The sequence below is a fragment of the Oryza glaberrima genome, chromosome 5 (assembly GCF_000147395.1).
Source record: "Oryza glaberrima chromosome 5, OglaRS2, whole genome shotgun sequence".
In the NCBI taxonomy this organism is placed as follows: domain Eukaryota; kingdom Viridiplantae; phylum Streptophyta; class Magnoliopsida; order Poales; family Poaceae; genus Oryza; species Oryza glaberrima.
In genome coordinates this window covers 5,803,569-5,816,474 of record NC_068330.1, presented here as the reverse complement: position 1 = coordinate 5,816,474, position 12,906 = coordinate 5,803,569, and the positions used below count along the sequence as shown (strand labels likewise).

The following is a 12,906-nucleotide window of genomic DNA, read 5'->3' as shown; positions in this document are numbered from 1 at the left end:
CAGCTAGGTGAAATTAACCTTGTCAAGCCATTTTGGACCTAGTTCGCACGGATCAGATAAGTTCGTGTATCAAAACGAGCATTTTACAAGTTAATATACTAAATTGCACCCACCTAACAAGTTTGTGTAACACCAATGTAATTTACTCTTATAAATTTGTTACTGCAGTTTAAAATCTTTATTGCAAAGCCGCCATTAGAATATTGCAAAGTTACCACTGAAATGTCGTTTGAATGACATTCTTAGTAGATATAAAAAAACTAGTGGTAAATTTATAAATGCCCCTTAAAATTGTGATTGCTGAAAAAACTTTCTTACACTATTTACTTACACTAATTACTTGCTACTCTCCCTACTTCATATTATAATAAGTCATTTTGACTTTTTTTCTAGCCAAATTTCTTTAAGTTTGATCGAATTTATAGAAACATAATAGTATTTTCAATACAAAATAAATATATTATTATTAAAATAGATTAAATGTTATATTTAATAAAACTAATTTAGTGTCGTAGATGTTGCTAATTTTTCTATAAATTTGATCAAACTTAACAAAGTTGCCTAGAAAAAAGTCAAAATCTCTTACTTTAAAATATTGAACTTCTATACTCCTTTAAAAAGGTGTAGTAGTAATGGTGATGAGTGGCAAATCTATCACCACCACACCACCAACACCCTACAATTTAAAAATGAGAAAGGACATATACGGCCAGAGGGCCCACATGTCAAACTGTTCATTAAAAAAAAAATAAACGTCTCTCTATGTTTAGAGATCGATATATGCGGGCATGCCAGTGTAACTAAGTCCACAAAATGAACAAAGAACATAGGAAACATATGCTTTATAATCTCCAGATCATAAATACAAATTCCCAACTTAATATATATGTGCGCTCCATTGCCTGTCGTTGAACATATCTGAACTTGAAGAAGTGGTCCTCTGGTTCCTAAGGTCTCGAAAGATGCCTAGTTAATTACCTCCGCAAGTCTAGGCCTGCAGAGTGCCTTCGATTAAACTGCTTGTGGTTGTCTCTTCGTCTTCGCTTCACATTCTCTATTCATGATGAGTGTTGGTGAAAATGGTAGATGTATATGTGGGTGTTGGCAACGTATCCATGGCCTCATCGGTCCGTGCGCTAGTATCGGTGACGTAGCCTTCATATAGGCTCCACCCACCCTCGTCGCTCTGCGTTATTAGTCTTGAACGATGTGGTGGTGTAGATGAGTTGCTTTTCATCATGCATGGATCTCGTGTAGCTTAGACAACTTAGATGTCACCGCAATGGCGTCGGAAGGTGTTGAAGGGAAGAGGAGTTGGTGAAGTCACTTGGTGTACACAACAACCGAATAAGCATGGTTGGGCACCTCTTGGCTAGCTGAGATTAAAAGAACGAAAAGTTGTTGAAGATAGCTGGTGTAGATGGCAGCCGGATTAAACATGGTTGGGTGCCTCCTGGCTTGTCAAGTCCTGGGTACAGTAGGGATTTGTAAAGCGATGTTAATGAAGAAGTAGATGCAAAAAACAACTAGACGAACGCGGCTTGGCACCTCTTTCGAATGGTGGGTCTACTATTGATCCGATCGATATGATGATGAACCCAAAAAAGGGGCTCTACGAGGGCGCCGGTAACGACAACCTTGGAAGAAGTAGATGCCTCGACGTAGCGCTTCGGCATTCGTGTGAGGATGCCTGCGCTCGGTGGCCGGCGACCTCAGTTGCAGTACCTCGACATCCCATGAGAAGGCGCACGTTGAGGAGGAGATGATCGACCGGGAGAAACAATATGACGCCACTTCGGTTCACTGCTATGGGTAACTAGTCTGTCTCAGTGCATGTATGTTGGAAGGCCAGTACGCGGGCGCGTCGCCATCGCCGGAATCATCAAGCTGGCTCATCTGTTGGCATCGCTCTCTCTTCATCCCGCCAGAGGTTGCACTACTCCATCTAGCTAGAATCTCCGGTCGCGGTGACGCATCCTGGCGCTGCTATGTCATCAAGATGCCAGGCGTCCTTACTTTACTGGTTGCAGCCTATGCCTCACAATGCCACCGACGTCTATTCACCCTCGTCGACAATGCCGTCTTCCTCACGCTCATCGTCAAGCTGTTCGAGGAGAACATCGAGGTGTCATTGCTAGGTGCCCGCATGCTGTCGTCAAGACCGTCCATAAGATTTTCTCTTTATCACACCAGAGTCATCGGTTGTCCATCCGTGATGCTTTCTCCTCTCGTGTTGGAGTCGTCATGCTGTCCGTCTGTGGTACCCCCCTTGTCACGCCAAGATGAGATGCCATCTGTTTGTGATGTCTCTCATCCATGACGTCTCCTATCCGTCACGCGCGGAGTCTTCATGCTATCACAACTCAAATATTTTTTTTTCATGACAGTCCGCCGTATCCTTATAAGCATATATGCTAACTATTTATATATATATATATATGTTCATAAGGATACAAGGCAAGATGTAATGTCTAACCATAACAGCTGGAGCTTGGACACCTACAACAGTGGTTCCATTTATTTTTCACCAACTACATTGCATATTACATCGGTTGGTTCACTGACCAACTTATTGTCACCAAGACGATACCCTATACCTAGCATATGGTATGTCCTCTTGTATGCTTCTAAGAACTAAGTAGACCGCACCCCCACTAGGTTTGCATGTCATTATTTTCCTCAGACATCTCATCTTGACTAGTTTCTGCGCACATCAAATAGTAATAATATATGAGTATATTGTACATACTCAGCAAGATTAGTACATATAGCTATAGAGATGTTTTTAAAGACAGAAAATACTACTACCCATAGATATTAACAGCCGATAAATAATAAAGGACATTTAACATAGTAAATGAGTTAAAAAAATACACTGCAGAGGTATTAAAGTAATCGTCATAATTTCGTTCCTTCAATCCATTTTTGTCCCCAATTAGGGATACCCTCATCTGAGAATCACACCGTCGAATTCCTACTTGTGTGAGGCGTTCCTCATCTCACACTGATATCAGCCGACCTGATATCGTTATTTTAGGTATCGGCCGTCTCAGGCTAGGTATCCTAATCACGTTATTATTATCGCTGATAAAGTCATCAATCCATTATTCGGGTGTTAATTTATTCGGGTGTTAATATTGTTTATTGTTAGATTGTTAGTATCACTATCTCAATATAATACAGGTAAACAAATTCAGTTAGAGATGATTAAGTAAAATAGTTGATGGCGCAGCCTTACCTAGTTTCCTGCCGTCCTATCCGTGCATCTCACCAAGTCAAATATGCAAATATTTGATATTAATCAATATATAAATTTGCATGCAAGATAGCTACTAACAGCCTACTAGAATATAGCTAGCTGATGTGACTATGCTAAAGGGAGGGAACCAACTAGTGCTAGTAGGTGCTTGCATGTACTCCCTCCGTCAAAAAAAGGCAAACTGTGGGTTCCCGTGCCAACGTTTCACTGTCCGTCTTATATGAAATTTTTTTATAATTAGTATTTTTATTGTTGTTAGATGATAAAACATGATTAATATTTTATGCGTGACTTATCTTTTTAATTTTTTTTATAATTTTTTTAAATAAGACGGACAGTCAAACATTGGTCACGGAAATCAGGGTTTGTCTTTTTTTGGACGGAGGGAGTATGCATGTAGCTGCTGCTAGCCATTAAAATTCGATGCATGCATGTAGCTGCTGCTAGCCAGCCAGAGTATTAGTCTTTTCACTAATATGTATATTTTCTACACTAATCCATCTACTTGTAGCTAGACATCAGGTGTTTATTCTAGCCATCTACTCATAAAAACCAATGGACAAGGGCTGTGTTTAGTTCACCCTCAACTACCCCAAACTTCTAACTTTCTATCACATCATATTACATCAAAAACTTTCCTACACACATAAACTTTCAATTTTTTTTCCAAACTCCCAACTTTCCCCAAACTTCCAATTTTTTTCAGGAACTAAACACACCCAAGGTTCAGTGTATTACCTGGAAGGCTTCTACTAGCTCTAAACTCTCAAGTCTCTCACAGACCTCTCGCCACAGCCAGAGTAGGGAAAAGTACTACTGATGGGGCATGAGCTGTGGGGTCGCGTGCGAGTTAAATAGTGCAGCTTCCTTCAGTCTGAAGCGGACATCTGTCTAAAGCCATGATGATGGGGATAGGATTCACCCTCCCTCTTCCTTACACTAGAAGGGTTCAATCCTATCCATCAACCCTCAGTGATATTTATCTGTCCTCATCCCAAAACAATTCAAGAATGTATAAATGGTTCCCTGCTGCTATTATTCACTACTGCTACACATGCTGATCTCCGTGACGTCTCCTTTTCGCCATACCAATATGATGGGATGCCACTCGTCTATGTATTGGAGCGTCACTCATCTACATCAACATGAAGCAAGAACGATGTCATATGTGATGCCAAGGAGTCGTTCATGCTTGTGCTACACCAATGATGCTATTGACCGTTCTGTCGACGAGGCATATACTTCTTCCAAGGTTGTTGTTGTTATCGACGCTCTCATAGAGCCCCTTTTTGGGCTCATCATCATATCAATAATCAATTGAATTAGTAGTAGACCCACCATCTGAAGTAGGTACCAAGCCACATTCGTCTAGTTGTTGTCTGCATCAACTTCTTCATCAACATCTCGTTACAAGTCCTTGTTGTACCTAGGACTTGACAAGCCAAGAGGCGGTTGGCCATGTCTAATCTGGTTCCCATCTACAGCAGATGTATTCATCAACTCTTCATTCTTTTAATCTCATCTAGCCAGGAGATACACTGACTGACTCCACCAACTCCTCTTCCCTTCAACACCATTCCTACGCCACTGTTGTGACGTCTAAGCTACACGAGATTCATGCATGCTGAAAACCTATCCATCCACACCACCACATCGTTCAAGACCGATGAGCACGAAGCGACGAGGGCATGCAGAGGCTATATGAAGGCTAGGTCACCAACCGATAAGACCATGGATACGTTGCCGGGGCCCACAAATACATTTACCATTTTCACAAACACTCATCATGCATGGAGAACGTGAAGCGAAGACGAAGAGACAACCACAAGCACCTTAATCGAAGGTGCTATGCAGGCCTAGACTTGTGGAGGTAATTAATTAGGAGCCTAGACTGTACTACCTCTGTCCCAAACCCAAAGTACTTGTCGCTTTGAGTTTTTGTTTATAATTTTTGATCATTCGCCTTATTCAAAAAATTATGAAATTATTATTTGTTTTGTTTGTGATTTGCTTTGTTATCAACAGTACTTTAAGTATAACTTATCCTTTTATATATTTATACTAATTTTTTAAATAAAACGAATGGTCAAACATTAAAAAAAAGTCAAAGCGACAGCTAAACTGGGACGGAGGTAGTAAAACGGAGGTATTTTACGATAGGGGAGTACTACGAGTACTGTGCTATTGACAAAACGAAACTGTTGACTTGTGAGAAAGCGTCGCCACTGTCGCATTCACTGACACTGCGGGCCCACCCCCACTCCTCCCTGTCTCCAACCTCGGTTTCCGCGCATAAAGAAGAGCTTCCGCTTCCGCCCCCACCTCCGCCCCCAAACCCCTCAAAACCCTCGTCGTCTTCTCGCGATCACTATTCCCTCCTCCATTCCTCCTCCTCCACCTCCGAGACCTAGGGTTCCAATGTCGAGCGGCGGCGGCGGCGGCGACGACTACAAGCGGGAGGAGTCGGTGGCACTCATGGTCATCGTCTCCCTCGCGGCGCTCTCCCTCCTCTCCCTCGTCGCCGCCTTCGCCTACTACTGCTACATCACCCGCAAGGTCTCCCGCCGCCTCCACTCGCTCGACCTCCCCAAGCACCACCGCCGCTCCTCCTCCTCCTCGCCTCCTCCCATGCCCCCGCCGCTGCCTCCCCCTCCTCCTTCCGCGAATGCCCCGACGCTCGGGAAGGAGAGCCCGTCCAGCAACTCCGCCAGCGACGGCGCGGCGGCGGCGGTCGTGGTCGGCGGGGAGAGGGGGGCCGTCCAGGTGTTCAGCTACCGCCAGCTGCACGCCGCCACGGGCGGGTTCGGGCGGGCGCACGTGGTGGGGCAGGGGAGCTTCGGGGCCGTCTACCGCGGGGTGCTCCCCGATGGGAGGAAGGTCGCGGTCAAGCTCATGGATCGCCCCGGCAAGCAGGGGGAAGAGGAGTTCGAGATGGAGGTAAAAAAAAATAATCTGCGTTTCGAGTAATTACCAGCAATGAAATGCGGGTTTCCGTCTGAGATTGGGGCCTGGGACAGAATAACATGCAACGGGCGGTAAATTCGAATTTACCACCCATTGCGAGTTATATATGTTGATGAAATTTTGCGGTCCAATGGAGACAATGAGACACTGCGGAGTTTCCGAGCGAAATGGGGTCACTGTCGTCTGTTGGGGTTAGTTTTGGTTTGGCATCTTGTCAAAGATGTTTCCAAAAATGGAGTGTTCGGTTGCTTGGTTTGGCCTGTAGTTGGCTCTAAACACACACATGGAGCTCTAATTACCGTAAATCTGGGTTATGATGTTGCTACTGCTGGAATTCTAAGCTGTTCTAATCAAGTTTGAGCGGTTAATATAGGGCATTGGTGATCTTTTGGCAGGTGGAGCTGCTGAGTCGGCTTCGATCACCTTATCTTTTGGGCTTGATTGGCCATTGTTCAGAGGGTGGACACCGGCTGCTGGTCTATGAATTCATGGCCAATGGGGGTCTCCAGGAGCATCTCTACCCAAATGGAGGTATGCACACCTTTTAGCATCCAATTACAACTATAGTTGAATTTGATATTTTACAATGATTTTTAGGCAGGTTTGATGTTGTTAGTTAAGTGTTGCAACATTTGAACACCAAACTATGAGAGCAAATTGACTGGGAAGCTATCCCTGAACTTAGTTGACTATTGTCTTTGGATGGCAAAACTGCAAAACACTAGTGATGCCACAGCTAGAACTAGGGACCTAGCTGAATTAATTGCTTTTAGTGCACATGAAGTATTTGGTTGATAACCTTATTATGTCCTGATACTTTGAGGGGAAGAAATGGAGCAGTTGTAACAGTTGTCTTGCTGAGGAAACAAACTTATATCTGACTAAAAGGAGGGAAAGTGAGATTCAAATAATACAGGAATAAAAATTCTAAATTTGATGCTTAGTATTGCATATCAGAAGACAAACGAATCGGGAGTTGAATATTTCATGTAATGTACCTTAGTTTTTATTACTAGACACCATTGGTCGTATGCTAATTCATTATGAATTTTTCCCTAGATTCTGTTCATGGATTAACGAAAATGTGCAAGAGCTCTATTTGCCTCTGCCATTCTATGAGTCCATTGGGACTGCTTGGTCTGGATACATGATATAGCAATGAAAATAATTACATTCTCTGTAATGCTGATATAGGATACGTTGTTTGATGTTTACATATGCTCTTGAAGATTGACTATCCCTTCGGAATGACAGTTAGAGAAGAGAACTTACCTAATTGGTGAACCTATCAAATCACCTATCTCAAAGTCACAATGTCAAAAGAATCAAACAGAATTTCCAGTTCATCAAGAAATGGTTTATGTATTCATGTAAAGCTTTAGCAATTTAGTGGCCTAGATCTATAGTATTTAAATATACTGTCTACACTATTTGCTTGGTTTAATTGCTAAGGAAAGCATGCTAACCTCTTATCAGTGAGAATTTACTGATTTTAGTCTGTTTAATACTCTACAAGAAAGTGGAAACTGACCGTTTTAGGCCTTCTCTCTTCCAGATAAGAACTCTTAGCTAGTCCTATGGTGAACAAGGTGTCTTCAATCTTAAAAATCTGGTGTTTTTTCCACAAAAAAAAAATCAAGCCTTGTAATATTGTAAAATCGGTCATCTGGCCTTTGTTGAGAGAGCACCACCATTATTTTTCATCCTTACAATTGAGTTATTAATCTGTTGAGTCTTGTATATATGGCCTGCCGAGATAGTTCTAAAAGTTATGGTTTGGAAAACAAGTGAAGTGAATTCACTACAAAATTGCAGTCATTACATATGCATTGTGTTCTTTCTTTATTGGTATACATTGATACTGCTTTAAGTCCTTAAAGTGGGCAGGTAGTTGGCATACTGTGAAATTACAGATTGCCACATTTCAATTCTTTTGGTTGATATGAAAATATGAAGTTTCTGAAAATGTTTCCTTGTCATTTACCGTAGCATATCTTTTTTAGTGATGGTATTCATTCAGCCAAATTTTCTTCGGAAATCCTCCCCGTCGGGCGCCCGATGGGGAGAAAAAAAATCAGGCGCCCCGCGCCACCCACGCCTCGCGCGCCCTCACCATGCGCCCCCACCACGCGCGCCCATTGCAACAGCTGCCCGGATATAACGGAAACACCCTATTAAGGGGGATCCGTTTCATTTTTTGTTCCACCAACAATGTTTCAGCTAGTATACTCGTGATGTTTCCCTATGTATGGATCACATGTTGCAGTGAATTTTTGATACTGTTTAATATTTTCAACTTGATGGACACGTGGTTTGTTGATGTACACAAGTTTTAAGTGTTGCAATGGCTTTAAATCGTTTGTTGCATACGTTGAACCAAATTGTTTCATCTAGCGATCTGATCGTGTTTCACTTTTTTTTAAGAATTGAAACATTCTTTCATATTTGCTGAAACATTGTTTTTATATAGGGTGAAACAACGCCTGATTTTCTGGAAACCGTTTGTTTCATACGTTGTAGCAAAATGTTTCATGAGGTGATTTGGTTGTGTTTCAGCTTTTTAAAAGATTGAAACATTTTCGATCTACTTGGTGAAACAGCGCCCGATTTTTGACAAAAATATCGGGCACCCGATTTGTAGGCGCGCCCATTTTTCTCGTCAACTGATATCCCACAAAGCTGACATTGTAGGTTCCTGTGGTGGTATCTCAAAATTGGACTGGCCTACTAGAATGAGAATAGCTCTTGAAGCAGCAAAAGGTCTGGAATATCTTCACGAGCGTGTTAATCCACCTGTTATACACAGAGACTTCAAGAGCAGCAACATTCTACTGGACAAGGACTTCCGTGCAAGAGTGTCAGATTTTGGTTTGGCTAAGCTTGGATCTGATAGAGCTGGTGGTCATGTATCAACTCGAGTTCTAGGCACACAAGGTTATGTTGCACCAGAGTAAGACCAAATTCTGAACCCATTGTGAACGAACTTGAGTTTGATACTGATACATTCAATTCTTTTTCCATTTTACTGTTTGATTTGATAATATAAATGAATTATTGAACTGATTATACTGTCTCTAATGTGGTGCATGCTACACAAACTCTGAAGATATGCTTTGACCGGGCATTTGACGACCAAATCCGATGTCTATAGTTACGGTGTTGTACTTCTGGAGTTGCTTACTGGCAGGGTGCCAGTTGATATGAAGAGGCCTCCAGGCGAAGGTGTTCTAGTTAACTGGGTAAGAACATTAGCTGACCATCACATAGTTGTACCGATGTATCTTTACTTTGAACTGTTTTTCTTCAACCATCAGGAATTATAAAATTAGTACTACTGTTTAGTTCATAGTATAAATGAGGTAATGGAACACTTAGTACTTCAGTTGCAAAAGTTTGAGATGCTTTCCAAGTGAGGAACCAATATGTACTAAGGTACATCAGTACATGTACTTCAACACTAAAATTTACCATGCACTTCAATCGACTCTGCTTCATTATTCCTGTCATTTTCTTATGCTAGTGAATCACGTTACAGCTTAATTAGGATCCATCTGCCTCTCTTGTTGTACTAGGTAGGAAAGGTTCCATGTAATTATTTATCTTCAAAAATAATATTTAAACATTGCATATATCTGACCTGTCGCTAGTTGCATTGATGCAGGCATTGCCTATGCTCACAGACCGAGAGAAGGTTGTGCAGATCTTGGATCCTGCACTGGAGGGTCAATATTCATTGAAAGATGCTGTCCAAGTGGCTGCCATTGCTGCCATGTGTGTTCAACAAGAGGCTGACTACAGGCCACTAATGGCTGATGTGGTTCAATCGTTGGTTCCGCTTGTCAAGAATCGTTCTACTCCAAAGACGTGCAACCCTAGTGTCCAAGCGTAGAAGCCACTTGAAGGGGAAGTTGAATGCTCAGTTTCCAGGTTGGTGCTTGACTTTTCTGGAAATTTTCATCTACATCTAACAACTACTGCTGAGTTTATGAGATCAGTATGCTCCATAACTTAATTCTCTTCCTCTGCCAGTGAATTCCTGATTTTGCGAGGTGAATCGTAAGCAGTTAGATTTAGAAATCAAGCATTAATTTAGTTCGATGGACCAGAAAGCTAGTTTCAGTTTGAAGGGAAGTCCTCTAGTCATGTGCAATTAGTGATCATGTTAGGTGGTTTGGCTTAGTACTTATGGTTGTGCCCTGTGGGAATGATCAGAGAGTGTTGTTTCCAGCTGGCAGAATTGCAATGTACTGCTGAATTTTCTTTTGGCTTGTCAATTATGTTAGGTGTCTTTGGAGATCCATGTTCGTTGTCTTAACTCTTGTGCTAATACGTTGGTCTCATCAGCTTGGCCTATAAACATCACCGATGTATCTTTTTGTATATGTATATAGTAGGATTCTGGAACTTATAAAAACAAACATTTGCCAGTTGAGCATTTTCATGCATTTCCTTTCTCGTTTTCTTTAAGCTTCCAGCACATACTTCAGAGAAGCGGCAAATTTATTATTTCTGTAGAATGTGACTAAAAGTTCCAAAAAAAAATAACAATGTGGTAATAATGTTCAGGTGCATGTCAAGTTTCCAACAGCAAACTATTGTGACGGGTTGCAATTTGAGACATTGTTTATGTTCTCTCTTTTATATATTGAGAGGGGAGGGCCACATGATTAATGTCGTTGATGACCCAAGGAAGATTTGTTGATAGTGCATCATATTTTTGGCCTTTTGTAATTTATCGTACAAGCATCAGAAACTGCAATGGACGGTTGATCGGTTAGTTGTTAACTATTACTCCGTATGAATTATGATTGCCCAAACCTGAACTAAAGTTGCCGATGAAGCTGCATATGCATTGCTGTCCAGAAATGATGGACTTCACCAGATTGGATGGAATTATTTGCAGTCTTCCAAATCAAAAGTACTATGCTATTGTTTGGAATTTGTGAAGTTCATAGGAATCGAATTATTAGTGGAAACAATTCAGTTTCTCTAAGGCTCAATTCGTACTGATCTGCCTCCCCAAGTACTTTACGTAATAAGATTTACGAACTTCAAAAACTGGAATACTGCAGCAAATCTTCAGACTAAAGTTATTTGCATGATTTTACCTAAATTTTTTGTTTGCACTGGAGTAACATATCGGCTGTCCTGGTAATCAAACACATAGAAAGGCACAAGTGCCACGATTATCTGAATATTCTCCAGAGGCAAACACACTTTGAGCTCGCTTTCAGAAAGCAAAGCATGTTGCATCCTCCTGCTGCCTGTTGTTGCTTCTCACAAGAAATTTATTTATTTTATTTAATTTTGTTCAGAGAAAGCTATCCAGATTCCAGATCTCGTCGCTGACCAGCAAGCACATGGCATGGCCACATGGCCCAGGTGTGAGAGATTCTCGACGTTTCAGGAAGAATCCTACCCTAGTAAATTACCCATGTTTTTCACCAGCTCCTCTAAAATCACTACGAGCATTAATCGAAACGACGGTTAATACCATCAATCCATATTTTTAAATTTGATCCGTGTATGCCAAAGGGCTAAAGGATTTTTTTTTTTTATACTTTCAAGCTTGGATCCGTTTGAATGTGCTGTCAACAACAAAAGTTTGATAGAGTTCAATCAATTTGAGGGCTGTTTGGCTTCAATCCAAAATGGCCCTTGATCTTGCACATCGCTGCCATGCAATGTATATATTATGATTTCAATTTCCACGAAAACATAAGGAAACTTGCAGGAACTACCCTCTATTTGAGCTCTACAGCCTATAGGATCCTGACTATTGTTTAGTCTTGGAATTTGGAAATGTCAAAATTCTGAAATTTTAGTAATTAGGGCCCTTTGATTTGGAAAAAAAACATAGAAATTTTGCAAGATTTTAATCTTATAGGAAAATTTCCTATGAAGGCCTTTAAAACAAGGGATTGAATCATATGTTATCCTTTGAAATTTCTATGGAATAGACAATTTCATAGATATTTTAGAGAAAATTTAGCAAGGGCTTCAACCTCTTGGGAATTTCCCTTTGAGTCTATCTCTCTCAACCGATTCCTACGTTTTTCCTATGGTCCAAACAAATGGTCATTCCTGTGCTTTTCATGTATTTTGCAATCTTCTGTTTTGCACATTCCTGTGTTTTTCCTATTCCTTCATTTTTGCATTTCTGCAATTTAAAAGGGCCCTTAATACGTGAGAATGGCCATATTAGCACGACCGTAACATCAATCTGAACATCGCCCATTTCATCTCTACCCTACCATCACATCACAACCAATAGAGTTGTACTGAACTGGATTTTTTTACACTGTGGCCCTTTTGTAAAATTATTTTACAAATACACCTCTTAGAAAAGTAATTTGGAATATAGACCTTAGCTCTTGACGCCAAAGTTTTTATGTACGAACGTCAGAGACGCGATGGGTCCCCACATGTTAGTGATCCACGTAAAAGAAGTTAACGGTCCCTTTGAATCAAAGGATTTATGTAGGAATTTCATAGGATTCAAATCCTACAGCAAATTTTTCTATTTGACCCTTTGATTCAAAGGAAAGCTTTCCAAATCCTATGAAATTCCTATGGAATGACATATTACATGTGGATTTTAGAAGATATATAGCAAGAGCTTCAACTTCTTGGAAAATTTCCTTTGAGTTTATCTCTCATCCGATTCCTGCGTTTTTATTTTT

At 41.1% G+C, this 12,906-nt stretch overlaps 1 protein-coding gene across 3 annotated transcripts; it reads left to right on the top strand.

The window, feature by feature from the left end:
* Positions 1-5,595: 5,595 nt before the first annotated feature.
* Positions 5,596-11,383, top strand: LOC127774562 (probable serine/threonine-protein kinase PBL7). Of its 3 annotated transcripts, none has more exons than XM_052300824.1 (6): positions 5,596-6,196; positions 6,619-6,754; positions 8,903-9,173; positions 9,330-9,462; positions 9,885-10,150; positions 10,790-11,383. In XM_052300824.1, exons 1-5 carry the CDS (start codon positions 5,678-5,680, stop codon positions 10,110-10,112), a joined length of 1,287 nt encoding a protein of 428 aa, XP_052156784.1. In that variant the 5' UTR covers positions 5,596-5,677; the 3' UTR covers positions 10,113-10,150; positions 10,790-11,383. The 3 variants fall into 3 exon arrangements, with proteins under 3 accessions (XP_052156784.1, XP_052156782.1, XP_052156785.1); XM_052300822.1 differs by lacking the exon at positions 10,790-11,383 and adding an exon at positions 10,253-10,732; XM_052300825.1 differs by lacking the exon at positions 10,790-11,383 and adding an exon at positions 10,253-10,727 and having other exon boundaries at positions 8,915-9,173.
* The last annotated feature ends 1,523 nt before the right edge of the window (positions 11,384-12,906 follow it).